The 24,886-nt window shown below is 36.5% G+C and overlaps 1 protein-coding gene across 1 annotated transcript in view; it reads right to left on the bottom strand.

The window, feature by feature from the left end:
• LOC306882572 (uncharacterized protein) overlaps window positions 1-18,442 on the bottom strand; it is a gene marked incomplete at its 3' end in the record, with an annotated part of 150,379 nt that extends 131,937 nt beyond the window's left edge. The window contains exons 1-8 of the mRNA XM_079437294.1: window positions 18,259-18,442; window positions 16,582-16,706; window positions 12,166-12,237; window positions 10,188-10,287; window positions 3,449-3,572; window positions 2,954-3,229; window positions 2,629-2,709; window positions 49-168 (exon numbers count right to left, since the gene is read on the bottom strand). Coding sequence (XP_079293420.1) covers window positions 49-168; window positions 2,629-2,709; window positions 2,954-3,229; window positions 3,449-3,572; window positions 10,188-10,287; window positions 12,166-12,237; window positions 16,582-16,706; window positions 18,259-18,260 — 900 coding nt within the window. The 5' untranslated portion in view covers window positions 18,261-18,442. The remainder of the gene's footprint in view (window positions 1-48; window positions 169-2,628; window positions 2,710-2,953; window positions 3,230-3,448; window positions 3,573-10,187; window positions 10,288-12,165; window positions 12,238-16,581; window positions 16,707-18,258) is intronic.
• Between the last annotated feature and the right edge of the window lie 6,444 nt (window positions 18,443-24,886).

Raw genomic sequence — 24,886 nt, 5'->3', positions numbered from 1 at the left:
GAGCACTAACTCGCTTATTTATAGAATGCTTTCATGGTTTAACTTTACCTTCAGAGCGGGACAGTGGCATCGGTCACTGGGCAGCTGGGCTGGCATGGACAGCATTCTGTGGAGGTATCCTGTAACCAGTGGGGCCGCTGTGGGGTTGTGGGTCACTACAGGTTCACACTGGTTAGATTAAAAAAAATGGATTAGTGTTAAATTATTAAAATGTAGACCAAGATAATCAATTATCCACTTTGAATTGCATGAAGATGGGATTTAGAGGGATTTTCTACATTACGTATGCATATATGCATCTTCTTGTGAAATGCATAATTCTGGCAAACTGAGATACATAAAATTTATCATTTGGATCAGTACAGTCATAAAAAATTAACAACATTAGAGCTCAATTTTGATGACTTTGAGAGCAGCATTTGCAGCATCTTCAGTAAAAAATTGAGTTTTAGTGAATCAAAACGGAAAGAAAATTCATTTAAAAGTCTGTCAAGAATTGCACAAATACACTACTGTTCAAAAGTTTGGGTTCAGAAAGGCTGCATTTATTACAATAAGTAATAAGTACTAACTAATTTTGTTGTTTTTTTCTTACATTTCTTCAAAGTCACAAGAATTTGTAATCTAATTTTTCCCATCCCAACTCATACCCCCAAAAAATTAGCTCAGTAAACTGTGGCCCCTAAAGAGCTGATGCCCTAGGCAATCATCTGTATTGCCTAATTACATGACCGGCCCCACTGGCCACTTGGACCATTCCACTTCCATGTGGAAAATACTAAGGTAACATTATCCCAAATGCTGAGAGGGGGGATTAGAACAACTCTAAAGACCATGTACCAATTACAGCATTGAGCAGGGATGTGGATTTTCTCTAATCCAATCGTTTAAGACAGAATGTTGCGTTTAATTAATCAGAAATTATCGACTGGAGCAACTCAAGCTAAAAGGATGCGCTCAAGGGCTTTGTCCACAGTGGAAACGATTGGTCCAAGAACAATACATGGAAATCACTATGGCTCTGTCCCAAAACCTACATCTTTGCCTTTGTGGACGGCATTTTAAGACCGTTTCAAAAGGCAAAATATCTTTTTTAGGCCAAATTAGTGAAAAACAATGGAAAATGTTAGGTTAAACAAGAGAAAGATGATTATAAATAATTCACTTAATACTGAAAGATTTTCAGTCAATGCCTTAAACTCTCAAACAAAATTATCATGTGGCTTCAGAAAATATGGAATATAATGCAAATAGACTACTTTTTTGTGTTCTTTTGTGAACCTGACTAATTAAAAATGTACCATTACACCCAAATTCTGTGTACTGTGTAGTTTTACGCTTATACGCTTATTATTATTATTATTATTATTATAGGCTATATCAGGGGTAGGCAGCAACGTCAGTCCTGGAGTGCCGATGTCCTGCAGAGTTTAGCTCCAACCCTGAAAAAAACCTCACCTGCCTGTAGCCCTAGGCTGTATCCGAAATCGCACCCTATACCCTCAAATAGTGCACTAGCTGAGGGGACAGACATTTTAAGTGGTGTTCGAAACCATAGTGGATGTTCTCGGGTGCACTCATTCAATCCCACAATGCACCGCGAAACGAGTGTACAACCGATGTACACTCAACGGCTAGAGATGACCCAGAATGCACTGTGATAGTCGCGCGCCGAGTCAATTCCCACGTCTCACCAGAAGATGGCGCCCGCAGCTGAATCATCCATTCATTCATTATTGAAGCGCTCGTCCACGGCGTAATACAGTATAATACAACACACTGAACACAGGTACAAAATTAATTGTAAATTGACTATTAGGGTTTATAAATAATTTCCGTGACAGATTTCAAGATATATCCTTCAATCTTACTGCTGGAGATGCCCGTTTCAAATGATTATTAAATGGCAAGCAAACTATGCAAAAGCTGCAGTCCTTCCGGTGCACTCAGTGTCCGAATTCACTCACTGGTTTTCATTCACTCCTTCAAGTGAACTGTATGAGTGGACTAATGTAGGGAATAGTGAATGAGGGTATAGGGGGCGATTTCGGATACAGCCCTAGTAATTCTGAAGACCTTGATTAGCTTGTTCAGGTGTGTTTGATAAGGGTTGGAGCTAAACTCTACAGGACAGCGGCACTCCAGGACCGACGTTGCCTACCCCTGGGCTATATGATCATCATCTTAGTAATATGTAAGCAACAAATTCAATCAAAATCAGTTGTGAGTTGAGTTTGTAATTGTTTAGTTGTGTCAGAAGTATGACACACATGGTTGCTGCCTATGTAGAGCGTTCCAGATCGGTCACTCATAAGCCCCTATGAGGTAGTTGTCTATGTAGGCAGTAGACAGCAATGCAGCTGGATGCACTTGATTTTAGAACTCTTTGAAAACTAACTAGACCACACTACCACAACAAAGACAAAATGCAAAGATTTTCAAACATTATCTGAATGATTAATGCTATTCAGTAAGCAGTGCTGAAATGTGACTGGCCTGATTTTATTTAATGAATATGTCAAGCCCCTAATTTTAGTGCAAAATTATGGGCTGGGTTTACAGTCGTTTAGGAAGGATCATCGAGTCTGCATTATTAACACTGCTGCACCGTAAGCCCAAACATCCTACCGTAACTCCAGGAGAATCGCAGCATCTGTCCAGGTCGGCTACTCTAGCATCACAGAAGATCAGAATCTCCTGAAGTTCAATCTGTGAAGGTAAATTGACATTTATGGGCATGAACACACATAGCGGACAAATCAATCCGACAAATTTGCAGCAAACCATTCAATTTTGACCTGCATCAGGTTCAGACATGAAGTTAGTGAAGTTCCCTCAAACTATAAGTGGTTTCCACCATAGTTTGATGGAGCTTTAACAATCACTAAAAGTACTAATCTTTGAATTCATATTCAGATTTAGCAAGTGATGAGAACCTCCATCCACAACTCACATCCACTGGACGTCCATCCTCCACTCGAGTGGTGATGAATGTGCGTCCGCTCACGTTCATGCCAGACCTTTCAGCGGTCACCTGACGCTCAATTAATTTGCAGTCCAGATAGATGGAGACAGCATTGCTCTCGACAGACACACCTAGCTTGTGAAACTGTCGATCGAAGAGGGCATGCAGGTCTCGGTTCTTGAACACGTACAGGAGGCTGTTTTTCAGAAAACCCTGAGCCAAAAACTCGACTGTTTTTTTAGCTCCATCCACTATTAATGACACCTAAATGAAGGAGAGAAGGAGGAATGAACATTAGTGGCTCATTAAGACAGTTAATGAGATAAGCTGACTGAAGTCTGAAGCGACTGCAGTGTGCAAAAGAGTGCCATTTATATAAATGATCATTTTGCCAGTCTTGCAGGAGTTATTGGTTTTGAACATACTCTGATTGATCAATGTCTATTTTGTAGATCTAAATAAAATCTTGGATTTTTTACATACCTGTGCATCTCCACCTTTATCAAAGATCTGCAGAAAAAACCAGCGATCTTTCTTTGTGGTTTTTCTGAGCCGGAACGTAGCAATAATGGAGTACTCATGAGAAAGTCCATTTGGGAACACAGATCTTTAAAAAAAGAGAGACAACAATAACATCCGCAATTAAAGTTGATCAAAATAAAAAGTAGAACACAAAAACAAATATGACTGTTTACCAATTAAGGCTGCATTTAAGTCACAGTAAAAGCATTAAAAGAAAGGTGTAATATTACAAATATCAAATTAATGTTTTCTTTTTAAATATATTTAAAAATGTAATTTATTCCTGTAATGCAAAGCTGAATCAGCATCTTTAATGTAGTCTTCAGTGTCAAATGATCCTTCAGAAATCATTGAAAGTTATTTTTGTGGAAACTGTAATGCATTTTTTTGGGAATTCCTTGATAAATAAAGTCACTTAATTTAAAGTATGCTTATTGCTTAAAAGTATTAATAAAACAAAATCGAACTGACCAAATTATTTAAATGGTGGAAAGAAATGAATGACAGTAAATGAATAAGAGAACTGCTTTTGAACTATTACATGAACTGTTCAAACTAAATGACTCGTTTAATGACTGAATCGTTTAATTACTGCTTCAGTTCGGCAGTAAAGTGCTATTTTCACTTAACAAACACTTCTATTCAAAGCTTCAATAAGCCAAGTGCATTGGCATCAATGTTCTCATCTGCACTTTTCGCTTTAGTCTTGCCTTTAAGATTTATCAGATGAATTTAACAGAAAACACTGTAAATGTGTCCTTTCATAAACTGAGATCATTCTGTCTGTCGGTCTATTGTTTGAAACCACTGAGATGTTTTCACTCTTCTGAACGAAACACTGTAGCTGTGACTTGAAGCAGACTCATGGTACAAGAAAGTATGCTAAAAACTTTTAAAGCTTCCATTCAGTTATTAAAATTGTTGAAAGAGTAATATTACATTTTTGAGTGAATCTCATAACACTGTAAGTGTTGCAGAAAGAATTACTCCCATTTTCCTTTTTCATTTCTTTCACTTGCTATTTGGTAATTTACTGGCACTTCATCAAACACAATCAGCAAAACTGACAATGGGAAAATCTCATGTATGAATACTTTAAAAGGACAGAAGAACGAGAGAGAGAGAGAGATCAGACTTGCAAGAGACAGGCTGAAAATGAGTTTCTTCTCAAATAGATCTTTCTCTATTCTCTCTAGGCACATCTGCATAGTGTGTCTCCTGCTTTCACAGGCACAGTGAGGAAAATGCACATTATTAAAATGATATATACTCTGACTTTACATGCTGGCAAGAGCAAATGCTTTCGGATAAGAGGAAGACACAGGAGAGAGGCTTATATAGGACAATGGCCGAATTATTACTAAAACTTACCACAAAATTTTGTAATCGAATCAAAATATCCCTCAATTCATCACTTACTCACCCTCAAGATACAGTGGAACACAAAGGAAGATGTGTGGAAGCATGAATAAAGTTTCAGAACTTCAGTAGATGTGAGAATTTTCAGTGAATAATGCCTTAAACTTCAGAGTGTTTCTCGAAAAATATCACATGGCTTTAGAAAATATGGAAAATATAGAAAATATCTTCATACAATGAAAGAATATTCTTAACGCATCTCCTCTGCATTCCACAGAAGAATGAAAGTCTTCTTGGAACAGCTTGAGAATTCCATAAAAATTCAATCTAGCTAAGGAAGGAGGCAATAATAGGTTCAAAATGAGAGAATAAAGACTTTTTTGGAATTGCTGAGTAATTGATTTTATGAATGCAACCCTAAATTAGACTTGATATGGCCAGCCGGTGGAATGGACTTGTGCTGAGTGAGACCTCATAAGTGAGTGCAGTGTTTCGGAGTGCACCAACCTGGGCACCGTGACATCAATTCACTTCATCACTGAGCTGTTAAATAGGGACATCAGAGGCCATATGCCAAATATGATGGGATGTAACACTCTAATGCAGCCCATATTGAACTAATCTCTGAACATGCAGATTAATAAGCAAACAAATGGTACAACTGCTTAAAAAAATTAATTAAAAAAATCAGACAGTGAACTAAGTTCGTTCCCTGATGCTTATTATATACATTTAGTATGTATGCATGTATACTGTATGTATAAAATAAAATACCTAATTTAATAATAAAGGTTTACCCCTCATTATTTATAATATAATATATAAAATTAAAATGTATCCCCACCACACTTTGGGAAAAATATATTTTATGCTTATATTGTTCCCAAAAATATATATATTACATTATACATGTTATATTATACATTTAAATGTTTTAATAAAATGTAACAAAACATTTATGTAAATAAAACAAAATGATAGTCAAATATGAAATTTGTGCACTTCTAGTGGCACTACACAGCATTGCAAACAATTAATCGAAAAATAAAATAAAACATCCCACATGCACTGTCAAAGGATAAAAACAGAAAATTCTACCCCAAACTTAAACATTTAGTTGAACCAGCATTATTTTGTCTCATATTGGTTCAAAAAAACTGACTGCAATTGTGTTTGGTGGTTTTGTGCCAACAATGGTGCAAAAAGAACTTCATTTTGCCCATAATCAGGGGCAGTCGTGGCCTAATGGCTAGAGAGTTAGACTTGTAACCCGAAGGTCGTGGGTTCGAGTCTCAGATCCGGCAGGGATTGTAGGTGGGGAAGTGAATAACCAGCACTCTCTCCACCCTCAATACCACGACTGAGGTAAGACCCTTGAGCAAGGCACCGAACCCCCAACTGCTCCGGGTGTGAAATGAACAAACGTGCAGTAAGCCTACTATGGGTCGTGCCTGTTTATCAACATCTTCCTTTCAACAACTCAGTTAGGACTACCCAGCGAACATTACATCACACAATTAATATTCATGAGCAAAGTTCATAAGCTTTATATTGTGCTACGCTTTTCAGATCATTCCCACGCCCCTTGCCTCTCATAAAAACGAATACCAAACATGCAATTAGCACATCTTAGCAGAGTCATCTGTGAAACAACTAATGGAAAATAGTCTGGAGGAGTGGAGCCTTCTCTTTCCATGTGACTGACGGGGCCCGGCTGCATTTCCTGCTAGTAAAGTGAGAGATGTTTGGAGTTTGTGCTGAGGGCTCTTTGACCCCCTTCTCCACCCCCCACCACATCCAGCTGACTAACACCATCACCTGTCAGAGTTCAGCTTAATTGAGGTCTGACGGTGTGTGTGTGTGTGTATGTACGGGGGTCCGGGTAGACAACTTGGCATTCTCATCCCTCAGAACTGTACTCCACCTCCAGCCAAGGAGACTCACAGTTGGTCCCTGAGGGCAGGTCTGAGCAGCAGATAGAAAGCCCCACAGCAGGCTGCTGACCACAAAGCGTCGGATAGAGCAACAGATCGCAAATCATCTGACCCATGACTCCAACAGGGTCCCGGGGAGCAAACAGTGTGTTTACAGTTGTATAAAAAAACACTAAAAATATCTCCCCTTTCCCTGTTCAGATGACTGGGTGTTGTTTTTCACTGGTGAAGTGCGTGGGGGTACAAGAGACGTCCACTGGGTGCTAAATCTCTACGGCCAAACCAGCAGGTGTGCTTGAAACCACAGAGAATAGTCAGTTAGATTGAGCTAAAGACTATGATGAAACACAAAGGAACAAATGACCTACAAATGTTAAACAATGTACTGCTTTATTGCGCAATGTACTGCCCTGAAATCTTAGACACTTCAAAATGGATTCATCTTATTGCTTTAGATAACAAACTATCAAACCAAGTGGCATTCGTAAAAAACAAATTACGCCAGACCTTTTCTCAGAACCTCTTCTGGTGATTACATTTAACTAACTGGTCCCAGGGACATTTTAAATGGATTTATGTAGTCGGTTCTCCTCAAGTTTACACAGATGTAGCACATCACATTAACTAGGAACATACTGAAAGTTTCCAAATGCTTGCATCTTAAAGCAATAAGTAATGAGATGCTGTGTGGTACAGTGATTTTAATCACAGGAAATGGTAAAAATAAACACTTTAAATCAATTAATACTTTAATTCAACAAGGACATATTTAATCAATCAAAAGTGACAATAAAGACATTTACAGTTTAATGTTACAAAGGATTTCCATTCCAAATAAATGCTCTTTGGAACTTCCCATTTAAAGAATCCTGAAAAATGCATCATGGTTTTCACAATCTTCTTTTCAACATTGATTATAATAAGTCAAGAAAAGTTGCTTGAGAACCAAATCAGCATATTTGAATGATTTCCTTTTTTTAAATATTATTTAAATATGTTTTACAATTCTTTTTATTTTATTTGTTTCACTGTATTTTTCACATCTTGTTGAACAAGGTTCATCAAAAACATGAAAAAAAAATCTTACTGCATTGTTAATAGATTTAGTTTATTATTTAGCAAATGTATCTGCTTTTAACAAATGTTTACAACATTTACATTTTGCTAGTGAAATGTGCCTGTGCTGTATTTCTTAATGTGCCCCTATTATGGATTTTTGAAAATGATCTTTCATGCAGTGTGTAACACAGCTCTAAGTGAATGAAAACATCCTGCAAAATTTTAAATCTGAAAGTGCACCCTGTATAAAGTTATTGCCTCTCAAAAGAAAGAGTCGACTGAATCATTGAAACGAGTCCTTTTTAAAACGAATCTTAAGCCGTTTCATGTTGACGTCAAAATTAAACATTAGCATATTGCCCGCCCACTTTCTGGGGGCGTTAAAAATAGTCATTTCCCCGGTAACGGCTGTACACAAATCAGCACTGCTCATAATCACAAACACTGCTTTGAATGAAATCGACCAAACACTGCAGATTAGAGTCATGCAAAGGAGGGGTTTGGAAAAATTAATCATTGAGCGAATCGTTTGGGAGTCGTTGAGCAAATAAGGTAAAAATAAATGCATATTATAAGAAAATTAAAGTGTTTTTTGACCTTGAATGTCACTAGGTTTGATACATTGTGCCCAAATACTGTATTTTTTGGTGCCACTCTCCATTTGGTCTTGCTATAAAAAAACTAAACAAAACATGAAAATAAAGTGGAGTTCCAGACAACTCTGAATTCTCTCCAACTCAAAAATAACCATGGGAATGAAGCTCAACAACAGACTTTGAAAAAAAAAAAATGGGGCAGAATAATCAACCCTGACTTAATTAGATCATATGAGCATAATTTGATGTAATTTCCAAGACTATGGCAACAAAAGTGCTAAGCATTGAGGGGAAAAAACACAATTATTATTAAATCATTCAGAAAAAATATTTATAGTTAAAAAAATCTGAAATAGTCATGTTTACAGCATCACAATCAAAAAGTGTTAACACGTCCTGTTTCTTCTGAGAAGGTACTACGTTCAATGTAATTTGCATTTATGCATTTAGCACGCTTTTATCTGAAGACTTGCACTGCATTAAACTTTCAGTTCATGCATTTTCTGGTAATCAAACCCAAGACCTAGGAATTTGCTAAAATCTTTTGTCAGATGTTTGTAGTGCAAACACCACGCTTTTATGTTTGTCATAATTATCATAAGTCATGCCGCCACCCTTTTTTGTTTACGTTTTATCATGACGCACGACCGAATGGAGCGCTTTGAGGTCAGAAGTGGGGAATTTCAACTCTAGTCTTCCCACCTCCAACTTAGTCTGGAACTTGCCACAATCCCACCAGCTTTTCAGCAAAATACAAAAGAGTTCTTTTTAACCATCAATTTGAGCTCTTTGTACTCATGAATATTCTGTGGGTTCACACGGTTTGGACAGCTGACCTTGACAGAACACGGCCTACATAACTCTACATGTCCAGGGCTGTTATACGTATATTAAACATACCTGAAAAGTCTAACTAACACAGAAGCCTTCTTTGAACTTGGTGTCACCTTTGAGCTATAAGTTATTAAAGTCATTGTAAGGCAATTAATATACAGGACATGATTCCCCATTACTGCCTGATTTCTCTTCTAGGCGGTACTCCATTACAGTCACCTCTCTTTCTCCTTGGTCGAGCCCACTGCCCGCAAATTAATTCTGTTCTGTTATTCAACATGTCTCACGGCTCACCTCACAGTTTATCCTTATTAGCCAATGCGAGGGGAATTATCTCAGAAAGCTCGTGATACCTGGGTCAATCCATTTCAACACATCATTAAAAGCGTACAAGACATCTCCTGAGTTTTCTACCAGATATCGGTTGAAGTGAAAGCAAGCTTACACCATGAGAAAACATTGGTTTGCATTGCAGAAAAAACAATAACAGCCTGCATATTTTCAAATCTTAAGTGGTGTAAACTCATGTGAACGTCTCAGAGAACGCAGTTGTTCAGCGAGGCAACCTGCTCTTTGTCCCGTCCAGAGATTTATACAAGAAGCTGTCAGAAAGGCTAACCAAAACACGCAACATGTGGATGTGGGCATTAATTCAAATTACCATCATAACACGCTCATCACAGCAGTTATTCTGCAAGGAACTTTCCTACTTTCTTCTCTCCAGATGCTAGAAGATTCTGCACATCGTCGATCATGTCCAAACTACGTAAACATCCATATGGATATGCACATTTGCTTAGCTTCCAGCTTAGCCGTCACAGTTAACATTGTTTTCAGACAAAACGATCCTCTGAATGATGTGCGAGTGGAAAATAAACGGCACGATATCAAAACCACATCAACGTTTGCAGAACTTACTCTGTTGGTTTAAACAAGGGTTTACTTCCCAGTCTCAACAACAGCCTGTTGTCCGTCACAGTGCCTTTTCTGAGAAGAAACTTCTCAGCTAAATCAAACCCTGTAAACAAGAGATGAAAAAGGCAAACACACATTACATTTATTCACCAGACACTTTTATCCAAAGCAACTTACAGTACATTGTGTAAACATTTGGGGAATTGAAAACATGACCTTAGCGCTGTTACCACCATGTTCTGCTAAAGGAACAACATTAGCTTTAGGCTAAAGAGGTTTTCAGCTAATGTTAACCCGTACAAACTGTTGAACACACATTTGTAGTCTTTTATCTGGAATGATTAGTATTAGCAAGGCAACACTATTGTTATTCCTTAAACATTTTGGTTTGGGGCTTATTCTAAACTTCTGCAATTAGTCTATTCTCTCTCTAGTCAAACTTTGTTTAGTAGACGATTTCAGCCTTAGGTGTACTGTTTTTAATACTTACATTTAAACTAAAGTTTGACAATCTCCTTGTATTTGACGCAACTAGCATTTCAATCTAACCTACATTGATGATGGCACTGTGGTATTTGTATATCAAATAGTGATTGGTCTTTACTTTCTAGCTCTTTATTTCTTGCTAGCTATTTAACCATTAACACTACAGTCCAAAAATTTGATATTTTTTTTTAAATACATATTTAATCAGCAAGGATGCAATAAAGGATTAGTTAACCCAAAAATGAAAAATTCTGTCTCTAATTACTCACCCTCACGTCGTTCCAAACCCGTAAGACCTTCGTTCATCTTAATTTTACAAAGCTACGAAAATACTTTGTGCACAAAGAGAACAATTCAACAATTCTTCTCCCTGAGTTACTGTCTTCCGCCATTTTGAAGAGTACCCCAGAACAAAATCAGCTCTGTTTACGTTCAGTAGACAGTGCACATGCTTAACGTAAACAACGCTGATTACGTCGATTACATTCTGGGGTACTTATGTTATTATTGTTTTCTTTGCGCACAAAGAGTATTCTCGTAGCTTTGTAAAATTACAGATGAACCACTGTTACATGGACTATTTTACCGATGTCCTTGCTACGTTTCTGGACCTGGGAACATTGCAGTTTGATTGTTGTCTATGGAGGGTCAGAGAGCTCTTTGATCAAAAATATCTTAATTTGTGTTCCGAAGATGAACAAAGGTCTTACGGGTTTGGATTGACATGAGGGTGAGTAACAGAATATTAATTTTTTGGGTGAACTAACCCTTTAAAGTGATCAAAAGTGACAGTAAAGACATTTAAAATGTTACAAAAATATTCTATTTAAAATAAATGCTGTTCTTTTGAACATCCTATTCATCAAATAATCTCAGTTTCCACAAAAATCTCAAGCAGCTCAACTGTTTTCATCATTGATAATAAGAAATGTTTCTTGAGCAAAACAGCATATTAGAATGATTTCTGATGTGACACTAAAGACTGAACTAAAAAAATTCAGCTTTGCTATCACAGGAATCAATTTTAAAATATACAAAGCAGTTATTTTAAACTGTAATACTTCACGTCATTACTGTTTTTACTGTATTTTTTGATCAAATAAATACAGCTTTGGTGAGCATCAGAGATTTCTATCAAAAACATTTTAAAAATTTTACCAACCCCAAACTTTTGATAATGTATATTCATTTTTACACTTTACACAGTGATTCTTGTGTGCAGCCAACAGATAGCAAACACTCTGACACTGTATTTTACAGAACCACATTTTAAAAACTCAGCTTACCTACAACTTTGACAGTATTCTTTAGCTGGCTTGCAAGAACTGGCATTTCATTCAGGAAATGCAAAATTAGCTGTATAAATTGCTCTGTCAGCTTCAGCCATGTGCAACATTAGGGATGTTATAAACAGCCAGTTTGATGTTTAACAGCACTGCATAAGGACGAGCTGTGCCTGATTTCTATTTGTATATACAGTATTCTTTGTTTGTACCTGTGAATTCTCTGTGAATGTTCACATTGGTATGCCATTTCTCTTCCAGCTTCATGGGCGGACATGTGTGATCTGCAGAGGAGAGGAATGTGTTAATGAAGAAATTCAATTGATTTTTAAAAACTGGTAATGTTTTAGGTTATTCAGTATAGAGGAGACCACAGCTATGTCACAGGTTTGACTCCACTGAATATTTCTAAGGGTAGGTTTTTATTGAAAATCAATTTTTGTATAGTCATGTACCTTAAAGTCTAGGGTACAAAAAAGCGCCATTTCAACTGAAAAAAGATACAGTTCATTGAAGTGGGTAAGTTGTCACAATGGGAATCTACCATTAAACAGCCTATCCATTTGTTTAGTCGTGATGCATGAAATAGGCTACTGTTTCCAGGTCCAAGCTTCCACTCCACTTTCAAATGAGAATAATATTATCAGCACTTTTAATTTTAGCACATCTTTGAGCTAAGCTTTTTAAAAAGAAAAATATGTGGCGTATGCTACAGTTTCCATGCTGATAGTGTCCTAGACACCAATATTTTATATAAACAAAGCTTGAATAACTGTATGTCTAACTAAAATTTAGGTAAGGAGATAAAGGTTAGAATCATGATTTTTCAGTAGTACTACAGTACACTGTGAGTGTATATGAGAACAGTTTTATTTATTTATTTTTTGCTTTTGGGATCTGATGGAGTGTTTGGGCCTGGAAACTGTGACACTTGACATCAAGCGCATAGTGCAACTGTGCCGGTCCAATTTTTCCAGCACCTTGATCCAGAAACATTTTAAGAAAGTCTTCATTCAAAGAGTTATAAGCCATGAAGCAAATCATCCAGCTACAATGTGAACCAGAACATTGAAAATCTTAATTTGAAGCAAAAAGAAAACGGGTGTAAAACTGCGTATGGCTTTAATGAGGGAAAAAATGCAATCACCTAAATCATTGTGAATAACAGTCAAAATAAAAGCGATGGTTAAATATAAAACTATTGGTTTAAAGATGTTGATTCTGTGTACAGAAACAATATATTAAAAATTTTTGCAAAACATGCATACTTGTACAGAAATATTTAAGCAATTTCAGGAAGATTATTACATAATTCGCATTGCTTCCCGGGAGTGAGGGAGCACTAAAGAGTTATTTTGGTATGATTTGCTTGCTTGTTTCGAATCTCTGACTGGAGGTGATTTTTTTGTAGAATTATGGGTAATGTAGTTTTCCTCCAGAAATTTAGCTGTTAAACAATTATTTTAAAAAATGAGTTATGAGAGAGTCATGTGACGTGCTCATGAACTAAGTCGCACTTGAGTAGAGCTCCGTACGTTTGACCCCTTTTTGCCGATTTTTTTTTTTTGTTTTATTTAAAATTATTTACTTTCCCTGATGGCATACAATCGGAAACAGCAGGAACTGTCTCCGTCGGCTTCTCCGATTAAGAAGAAATCCAAGTTACCGACCATGAGCGATATGATGGACAAGATGGCGAACACGGTCCTCAAAGTGTGTAACATTCTAAGAACTGAATTGACGGCGATCACATGTCAGTTGTTCAGTCGCTATGCTCTAAACTAGATCTTCTTTCAGGGGAGATGAGAGAACAAAAGAAATCGTCGCAGGTCACGATAGGCGCATTGCCGCGCTTGAGCAACAGGTTGTGGACTTACAGGATCAATAAAAATAGGCGCAGCAATCTGCGTCTGGTCGGGTTGCCTGAAGGTTCCGAAAAGGACGACCCTATGGGCTTTTTGAAAAGATCGCTAACGACGTGGCTCCCATCTCTGGTGGGCAAAGAGATTGAAGTGGAGCGAGCGCATCGCATATACACAAGACTTTGTCTTTAAACTGCTGCTGTACACGGAAAGGGAGCTCATTCTGCGGGCCGCCAGACTTCATGCCCCGGTGAAAACTTCCGACGGAGCAACGCTGTCTTTCTTTCCAGATTTTTCTCCGGTCACCGCAAAAAGAAGAAGTGCATTTGCGCCAATTAGGAAGGAAATGAGAGAAGCTGGCATCCAGAATTGTCTCCTTTATCCTGCAACGCTGAAGGTCATTCTCAATCAAGGTGAACCTAAAATGCTACACTCCCCAGAAGAAGCAGTAGTTTTTCTCAGATCCCTTTCATCCACCAACTCTCAGTGAGCTTCAGCTGGACATTTGCTGTCTAATCAGAGAAGAGATGCTCTAAATGGTTGGGTGACTGTCTCTTTCACTGTTCACTTCTTAATTCATAGTTACTAGCAATGGTGGAGAATAGAAACATTTTATTTCTTTTCAGTTTTATCATATTTGTTGGGTACTGAAATATGTTTGACTCCTTGCCATTTTTTCATGAATGTCTTTTGGGACTTCACCTTGTCCATCCAACAAAGATGTTTACTGTTAGCTGCTCTCACAGCAGCAAAAAATTGCTAGTCAACTGTTGAAATCCTCCTCACATAATGGACAGACGAACCTGGACTGTGTATCTTTTGGACATTATCTCGATGGAACTTTCAACTTCTTGTATACATGGATCTAGTGTGAAGGCTGTGGATTTGTGGCATTCGGCTTTTGATGTGTCATCTTTTCTAAAATCTTTGTAAAAATTATTTTATTGTTATTTATTTATCTATTAATATTAATTTATTTTTATTATTGTTTATTTTATTTTGCTTATTTGTTTGATTATATTTTGGGGGTCTGCCGGTGGGTGGGGTGGATTCTGGATTTGTACAGCTGCTTTTTGTTTTGGGCTACTGTTCCCAGAAAAAAAATTAATAAACAGTTGTTAACAAAAAAAAAATTAAAAATAAAATAATTATACAGGCTGATGGTACAGCAAAAGCATATAGTGTACCATTAACTAACAACCTTGTAATTCACAGTAGTTATGTCTTTAACAGTTTATAAATAAACATGAAACACACAACCCTATCATACTTTACTTTTATTTTTTATTTAACACACATACTCATTACATTTCAAATTTGCACCTAACATACCTGTAACATACTGAATTGTCTATTTTGTATATTGTGTTTATGCTATTTTGCATAGTCCATTTTGTATATTTGTACATTATTATTATTATTTTTTTATTATTATCTGTGTCCTGTCGCTGTTATTCTGTTGCACTGTGGAGCTACTGTCACTAAAACAAATTCCTCGTATGTGCAAACATACCTGGCAATAAAGCGAATTCTGATTCTAAATTATGGTTAAAAATCAATTCCCCTACAGATAACATAAATGGGGTTTTTACATCCAAAACCAAACTGTTGCAATCTATTACAGCCTTTTCAGCAAAACCAAAGTTGTAAAACAATTATGAAAAAGCCAAAAAAATAAATAAATTTAACATCCAAAAACATCAAATAGTTGTTCTGGTTGACAAATATTGTAAATGAATAAACTGTATAAAACTTCATTTTAAGCAAATATGACAACATGCCCCAACCTGATATTCAAAACACTGTTTGTCCTGAGAACACGATTCAAATTTCAAGTTAAAATCCACCTTGATTAATAAAATCAAGTTCAAAATCTGAAAACTCATGTCAAGCAAAAATGGCACTTTTGTAACACTGGATGGAAACATGTAATGGTTTCATTACATAAAAAGCCTACTAGCTACTGAGATCCCAGTGAAACAACAAGCCCCAGTCTCCCCTCCCATGATATTTGCAGGCTGATATTGCTGAAGGACGAATTCTGCTTCATCAACAACAATTATCCCAAATAAAAAGGACACTCACACAGACAAATGCAAAAACACAAACATATCTACCATCCACAGCCGCAAACTAACAAAACACAGCATTAACAGGAAATTCCAAAAATCAGCACATCTGCTGGCAAACTGCCGACTCTTAAGGAGACGGGACACATGCTGTAAATCCTCTCTAAATCTCTTCCTGGATGTCACGCTCACAGAGTGGATCACGGGAGATAGCAATTCACTCAGCTGGCAAAAATATTGCATGCCTGTCCTCTTGTTCAGAGGACACTCATTCGTGGGCATTTACACTGTGCAATAATATTCCTTAATCGCCTCAGGTTAATCTGAATGGGGCCAATAAAGCAATTCTATCGGACACATAACACCAGAGCGAATGTGTCTTGGTGGCTTTTGACTAATGCCACCCAGTTCAAGGACTTGACGACATGTCCTCGCAAGTGTCCCTGCTTCTTAAAGGAGGGCGCGTCGTCTTTCATCACAAACAATTCATTTGCATACAAGGATTCCAAACAAGAAAGCTTAAACAGAGCACTAATTAAAGGCGATGACAGCGGCGCTCTGCACCAGAGCGGTGAAGTCAACATTGACCTCTTACGTGGAAACGAACAAGATGAAATAGCTTCTAATCAAACCTTTTGTAAGCGGACAAGAATAAGCAAACATATTGGTGCGGACCTTTTGGTGACAGCATACATACCCATTCTCTCATTCACTGTCATTCCTGAAGCAAAAGGAATGGAATTTACAACCCACAGGAAAACAGTCCATCTGAGACAGTGAATCATGTCGTCTTTGGCACATGAGAAAGGGCCCCTTGAAAACCTAGAAATAGAAAACAACGTCACTTTTACAACTCTTTGATGCTCTTCTGGGTAACGCAACACCACTTGTTACTGTCTGTATGATGACTGATTGCATTTTAGTTACTCTTCAATATGTTTTACTGATTTAAACATTTTAATTGAATGTCCAATATTCAAGTAGAGTCAATATCAAATGAAAATGAGCTTTCTTATAGAATATGTAGGAACAGATCATGTTTTGTAAAACCACTTCAATTATGTGGTGAAACGTCTTAACGTAAAGTGCCAAGTGTGACATTTCACTCCTCAGAATAAACTCCAGGCCAGAGTAAGTTTCCAGCATGAGGTGCTTCTGGGGACCCAGTGCCAGATTCCTGTAAACCAATACGATCCGTTACCCACCGCTGACTGTTGTTATTGAGCTCTTAAGTAACAGGGCAAACAAATTGCTCTAAATAATTAAACACTGGTGCCATGGAGTTTTGAAGCACATGCAGTTTTGTAGGCTTCAATCATTAGTGCATCTCTGCATATAAACTTGTGGTAAATTGGTTTGTTGTGAACTTCAAACTCAAGTTCAACATCTGACTTTCCAATGACTGACAAAGTGATATATTTTGATTAAGGCTAAAAAAATATGTTTTGTAAATAGAATATTGTATTACACGGGTGGTGTAATTTACAAAATGTCAAGTAGAGAATGAAACTTTCCACCAACAATTGTTTTTTTTTTTTTTATTTAGGAATGTAGTTATGAGTTCATTACACTTTTCACCCACTTTTAAAGTGTTTACTGATTAATAAAATCAAGCTGAAAATCTGAAAACTCAAATCAGGCAAAAACAACACAAAAATTGGCAAAACTGATGGAAGCAAGTAATGCCTTTCTTTAATTACACATGCATGTCTAATTGTACTATGTGGGATATTTGTAGCCTACTTTTAATAAACATGCCTTTTTTCCATGACTTAAGTGTACTTGAAGTGGTTAAACTTAAAAACCTGATTATGAGAAAAGTTACTCTGCACGTTGTCAACTAACCATATAATAAAAACAAAGTAATTTAAATTAAAGAAACAGCATAATTTCATCTATGAATATATTTGATGTGAAGCTAAAGAGTATTCAATATTTGATATCAGCATATTAATCCATAAATATCAGTGCTCAAACGCCACGTGCACTTCAACCGGATTGTTTAATATTAAATATATCATTATTAATAATCAAAATCGTTTCTTAAAACTTTATTCAAACTGACTAGCAATAAACAACAACATGACCTCATTAGTGTGCTTAAAAAGGATAGTTGCGCATATTTAATGTCCACATTTGCTTGTCATGTACATGGTCAAAAGCTACTGTTTAATGCAATTTCTCTGTGCACCGAATGATGATAAATCAGCAATGCTGAACATCTCTTTCTCTCTGTCAAGTACGCGAACGCCGACAGCACAGGACTCACAGATGGCATCAAACTTGATCATTAAAAAAATGCCACCGCACACATACTCTGCAAAAACACCTACAAAGTCACAGCAACCGAGGCAAATGAACACCGGCTACTTACATTTGCTGAGAAAGTTTATAATTCCAGCGTAAACACACAGCACAAGCAAATCCTGTTTGGTTAATTAGCGCATTTTAGGCAGCTGTGGGTCCAAAGCACACTTGCAAATAAAAGTGAGAATGAAAGCTCGTGCAGGAACCGTGTCCTTATTTGTCGCACTGCCTGACCCTCCCACACACTCATTAGAGCAGCTCACATCAGGACGGACAGGACACTCTGAGGGGCTCCCAGTGGAACACAGGCTACTTGACCAATAGCAGGGGCACTAACTTTTCCTTCAAATTAGAGGTCAACATTTAAAGACAAATGTATATATTTTTGTGCTTATGTTTTTCACATTTTTAATCAATTGGATGTTATGCTGCATGCATAATGATTAAAATAATTTGCATTGTGAACTGATTTTGCTTGGCAATATAGGTATTTCAGTAAATATTATATTATTAATAATAGAAATATTATATTATAGTGTAAATATTACAATATTATTCTTCAGTATAGTGTATACTGTAGCACATACTACAAAAGTGACACACAAAACGCAAAAATGTTTAAGCTACGTGGAAATATTAGCCAGTGTTTTGGATGACAAATATTTGAACTAAATGTAAAACCTTTTATTTAGTTTTGTATCTTGCACTGTAAGAAGTAATTCTGTAAAATAACTGAATACATGATCCATTATCTGTATTATAAATACAGAAAATTATTTTTTAATTAATACAGTACAGTGTGCCCTATTTTATATGGATTTTAATGGTTTTCTTTTCTTTTTTTACATGCAATTTCCTTTCTGTTTACTTTTTGAATGGTTTTCTATTGGTTTATTAATCCTGTTGTGTCATGTTATCAGTTTTGTACAGCCATTGTTTAATTTGGGTTCGTTATCTAGTGTGTTTCACTCTATAAATACCACATTTTTTAAGTACAAACATCATAGAATTATTATTAAATAAAAGTAAAATTAAATGTATTTGAATATATTACATTGAGAATGCTTGCAACAACAAAAAAACACAGGATTTGAGTCAACGCTGATATTGAAAAGTAACTAACACTACAAATCTCCAATACATTTCTCACAAATCTTCAATATATGCGAGATTTGTTGAGGAGATTTGGGGTACGTGTTACTCCATGAATTCCAGCACTGTATCTATAGAGTTATCTATATGTCCACGTTTATTCCTCTGGATGCTTTCATATGAATCTACTACTCTTGTTCATTTGAAGCAGGGATTTGCAGCTCATTGCGATATCTCACCTGACCATCTGACTCTTCTGACCACCACTTTTGTGTTTACACAAGGCACTCAACACCGATGAATAATGAGACGCATTTTTAGGATTGTGTTTGTATTGGCCTTATTAGTGTGTCTCCACATTACCATGCACCCCCAACCCAGCTGCTTTCAGAACAGCTGTTTCTCAGACAGGGAATCAATGAGACTTCTCAGCTGTGATTCACCTCAGACTTGCATTTCTGCTATGATAGCATTATTCTGTTAAAGAATATCCCACCACCGAGAAACAACCACCTTAAGCCTGCAGATAGGATGTTTAGCACTAGAACAACATGCAGCCCATGCTGACCCAGAATCAAACTTCCCTGTGCAGATGTATCAGTAAAGATCACTATCCGTTGTGTCTGTTCCCCTTGTAAGGATGATCAAAATTGGAGGAAAAGAGTTGAGTTAAAATAAAAATACTTCTATTGTGTGTTCTGTTTTACATATATGACATTTGTTTTCTTTTTTTAATATTATGTTATTTTGAATATACAATAAACATACATATGTATGTGTGTGTGTGTGTGTATAAAATATAATATATTATTTATTAATGTAATCTCTTATGTTCATGTGATTGTATATATATATATATATATATATATATATATATATTTTTTTTTTTTTTTTTTTTTTTTTATGAAGAGTTAATTTGCAAAAACAGATAACTTTTTAAAAATGTTTTTTTTTTAATCCTGCATTCCAATTAATATTAATCAAACTGCAGTTGGCTTGTTTTGATTAAATAATAATAACAAAAAATACAACACAATAAAAACATGATGATACAATAAAAAATGTGATTTATGAAAATTAATAAAAATGTGCACGCACACACACACACACACACACTTTCAGTTCTTTTTATTTTTGAAAATAAAAAGAGTTTGCTGTTTCTGTTGTCTTTGGGTTTCTCGATGCACCTATTTCAGAGCATTTGGGCCAAGAAGTCACACGGAAAACATTTACTTGTTTATGCATGCGAAGACAAACAAGAAATCTGTTAAAAATTAAAAAGCGCAATCATGTATGATTTATCATAATCCCCCAGTAACCCCTTTAAATCTTTATACACACGTTTTATCAGCAGCAGACATCATGTTCATCTCTAGACTGATGATGTGTCTTACAGTAATTAATTCACTTTCAAACAAACTCTTCGTACATGGATTTTAAGCTCCTCTCTTATAGCAGAGGAATACACAAACCCCTCTTCTGTTCCACTTTTAGTAGGTGATGCCGTTTGGTTCCCAAACAGTACGTTTTGTGTATTCTTTCACTTCTTCACATTTAGAAACTTTCTCGAAGGCTGTTTTCCTGGCAAACAAACATCCCAATCCGCACATGATATCAATTGATAACAGACGGAACACCTGTTTTTCCAACGCACCTGTTGTTAAAGAGACACACTATTTACATTCTCCTCAATTGCTGCATATTTCTCACTATTGAAATGTCTGTTAGCTTAATGCATCACCCGGAGCCATATGGTTTGTATATTTTGTACGCAGGCTTTGTTTCCCCAAAGTGCTTCTCAAACAATAGCTCTATTCCTGTATCTCATGTTGTTCCAGTTTGCCGGTGAAAACTGAATAAATGGACATTGCAAACAACTGAGAACAAGAGGTCCTAAAAACCTCATTCACTTTGCCGCAGTGGTGAGTTCACATGCCCATTTATGCAGGTCTAATACAAAAGAAGAAAGACTAAATGCAGCCTGTCAATGTTTGGAAAGCCAAAATCATTCACTGCAATTGAATTCAACAGATATATTAATGTAAAAAGCTCACATGAAGCACATGGCTAAAGATTTTCTGGTAAAACTGAGATGTTTAGACTTGTATGTGAAAACTAGATACATTATGTTTCAATAATTTTAGTAGATTTAGACTTAAAATCATATTTGCAGGTCAAAATACATTTTAAATTGTGGATATTATACTTTGTTGTTGGGAATTTGGGTTTGAGACATTCTGGGAAGCATATATAAGCAGGTATATCATATAATAAATGGGCCACTTTGAAAATCTGACTCACAAAATTAAAGAAGGTTGTAGTAGACTACTTATTTAAGGACTCACTTATAGTTCATGCTGCGTTTAAACCATTTAAAAGTTACATCGTGCTCTCTTTTATGTACTTCCGGCTTTTCCTGTCAGGTTATTGTAGAAAGGACAAATGAGATTGATAAAATGATGGCAAATGTGACCCAGAGACTAAATGAAATCAGGATATTAGATTCAGTATCTCACCGTATCTCACGGCTAATGGAAATTTCCTGGTGCCTATCAGTCTCCTTGAGACTAGACAATACAGTCTGTAGTGCACTTATAAAGGGAATGAGAGTGTATATCAGTGCTGAGTGTGCATTTTAAAAGATCCTAGGAGAAATGAACCCCTCAGATATTATTTTTCAAGAGTAAATTGATAGAAATTTATTTTTTTGAAGAACTCATGTCTGCATGGCTATTTCGAACCAGCAGCTATTGAACATAAACATCTGTCTTGTGACAGTACTGCTTATTAGTTGCTATTTTTAAGACTTGTTCATTATCATGAGATAAGCAATCAGTTTCATTCCTATAGGTCAGCTGGTAGAATATAGTATTAGCAATGTCAAGGTCAAGGGTTTGATTCATATGGTCTGAGCAAAAGTGTTGCTTTGGATTTACAGTAAGTGCTAAATGCATAAATTAGAATCTTGAGGATACAATAAACGTTCAATGTTGCATGTCATTTCCTTGCAGCACAGTTTGCATGAGGACCCAGGTCTCATGGTCAGTATCATGTATCGGTGATTATCCTATGGCCACTTGCTCTCCTGCCTGATCACTTTGCACTGGTCTTTAATCACTATAGCAACTGTTTGAATGTGCCAAAGTGTGTAAAGTGATGCCATGTTTATATAAAGTACAGATACCTGAGCAGCAAAAACAACATACAGAGGAACAAGCGTCATTATTGGCTTTGTGACATGAATGCAGTATAATTTTTTTTATATATATATTAAAATGACCGTATTCATTCGAAAAACTGATTCTTTGAAATGTTCTTTTGAATTTTTTTTGTTTTGAATCAGTGCTTCGAAGTGCATAAACAAGTCACGTGATTTTAGCAAACAAGGCTTCCATTGAAATGTTAGTAGTTTTCACATTAGTTGTTTTTTCCAGTATTAACTGTATTAACTCAAGCAAGTTTTATAGTTTTAACCCATGGATTTTAACCAGCATGTCATAGTGCGGCAATTCGAGTAGTTCGAAACAGTGAATCATTTGCGAAGCTATGTGAAGCTATGTCAAATAGTCTCGCTTCTCCCATGACTAAATAAAATGCTTTCTCTTATCCCAGCTTATCATATTTTTTTTGCCAAAGTAACACTGTGTTTTTTGGCGAGTTAACACTGGTTCAACAGTGCCGTTTGCTTGAAAATTTAATCCAATACAGTACTACTGTCTTAACCAATGGCGTGAGTTTGTGGGCGGGGCTATTTATTTTGTCTCACCAATCAAAGATGTTGGAAGTGTTTGGGAGCACCAGGGCTGCGTTCAACCCCGACAAAACGGTGCAAAACGAAACGGAAACGGTGGTGCGTTGAACACCCTGTTCTGATGACACAATTGTTGCAACTATGGCAGCTGAGAAGGCAATTTTTGTGTTCTTTTTGAAGAATTTTCAGAGCCTGATGAAATTGGTATAAATACGTGTTTAATATTGCAAAAGACGCTCGATGCCACAGTCACTGCCCTTGCCATCCAGAATAAAAGAGAACATCCCAATCGAGTGAAGTGATTGTGTACTGTGGTTCCTAATTATAGTGATCCAACATTTGCCTCGCATTTCAGGATGAAAAGACAAACATTTTAGGTGAAGGATAATCCACTTCTTACCTCCGAGACTGTGTTATGATCTATATGACCTTATTATTTTTATTGTGAGTATTAGCTTTATAATTATTGCTGATCACTGTTATTGTGCTATGATATTGTAACATTTAGCATTATATAATCAGAGGAGTATAGAAAAGTTTATGAAAGTGTCACTCCACAATACAATAGCAAAATATATAAATATGTTACAATAATCGGAACCATTGTGCGAGCTGTCTCTTTAATACCGCATGGTTTATATACATGTTGATGCTGATTGGGCTGACATTTTTGACACACCCACCAAACAAGAGAAAATGTATTACAAACCTCGTTGCACACCGTTTCCAGGAAACACATCGTTCAACCCGGAAAACGTAGCAAAACGTTGGGCACTGGTCTGAGCTTGAATGTGTCCCTGATCGAACCAGATCGAACGCCATTTAAAACAATCCACTTGGTATCACTAGTGGTGCAGAAATTACTCACTTCACCTTCAAATAAAAAAACAAAACGGAACAAAAATTTGTTAAAATAAATTGTTAAAAGTCTGATGTACGTTACAATACAAGGATAAGTATTCCATTTGCATTATACATTTTGCATGGATGACATTAAATTTAAAGCAGTCTTTAGCAAATCTCCTGTTAATTTCAGTAGGCCTAAAATCCCACCTTTCCTGCGGTCCTGCCCTGTCAGTTATTTTTGTGGACGACATCTCTTGGTGTGCATTATCACTGAAAAGAAGGTTATTCATTTACACCTTTTACACTGGTAATTATCCTCATTAAATCGAACCGGATTCATTCTCCTGATCTACAGCCAAGCCATTTGTGGAGATAAAAAATTAATTAGAAATAGCGACAGAGAGCAAATTATTTTTGATGAATCTCAATGAAAAGAAAAGCTGAGCTAGACATTTTCTGTTAGCACAGCCAAAAGGAAAATCTTCGATTGCTGGTTATAGGCTTATCATCCGGTGTTACAATGCGGTTTGTGCGTGTGTGGATAATTGATGATGTCTGTGTTTTATTTGGAATGAACGCTAACATAATTTATCATTCTGCACTTAATCTATAGTAAGGACACGTTCATTGTTCACAGAATGTGAAGTGGTTTTGTCTTAAACTGATTATAGGAAAATCTGCCTCTCATACATCACCGTGTGTGTTTAGACATACATTGTGTTTGTGTGGTCTGTTTAAAATCCAGATGTATGACAATTACTATGTATTTCTTGACTCCTTTGTTGTACTTTAAAAACATACAGTGGAGCCCTGCTTCAAATCACTGCTCACCTTCGGATGACCTCTGAGATCTCCATCTCTTGAACAGCACTGACTCTCTGCCAATCATCTGTGTGGTAATTGAACTCAGAGGGTCAAAAAGCTAGCACTATATGGAGGTCGGTAATATTAGGTAATTGATTCTGAGGTGTAAGGGATGGAAATAGTCTTAGGAAATAGATCACTT

This window comes from Barbus barbus, assembly GCF_936440315.1.
Source record: "Barbus barbus genome assembly, chromosome: 16".
Classification (NCBI taxonomy): Eukaryota; Metazoa; Chordata; class Actinopteri; order Cypriniformes; family Cyprinidae; genus Barbus; species Barbus barbus.
This window is presented reverse-complemented; position numbering and strand designations above follow the sequence as displayed.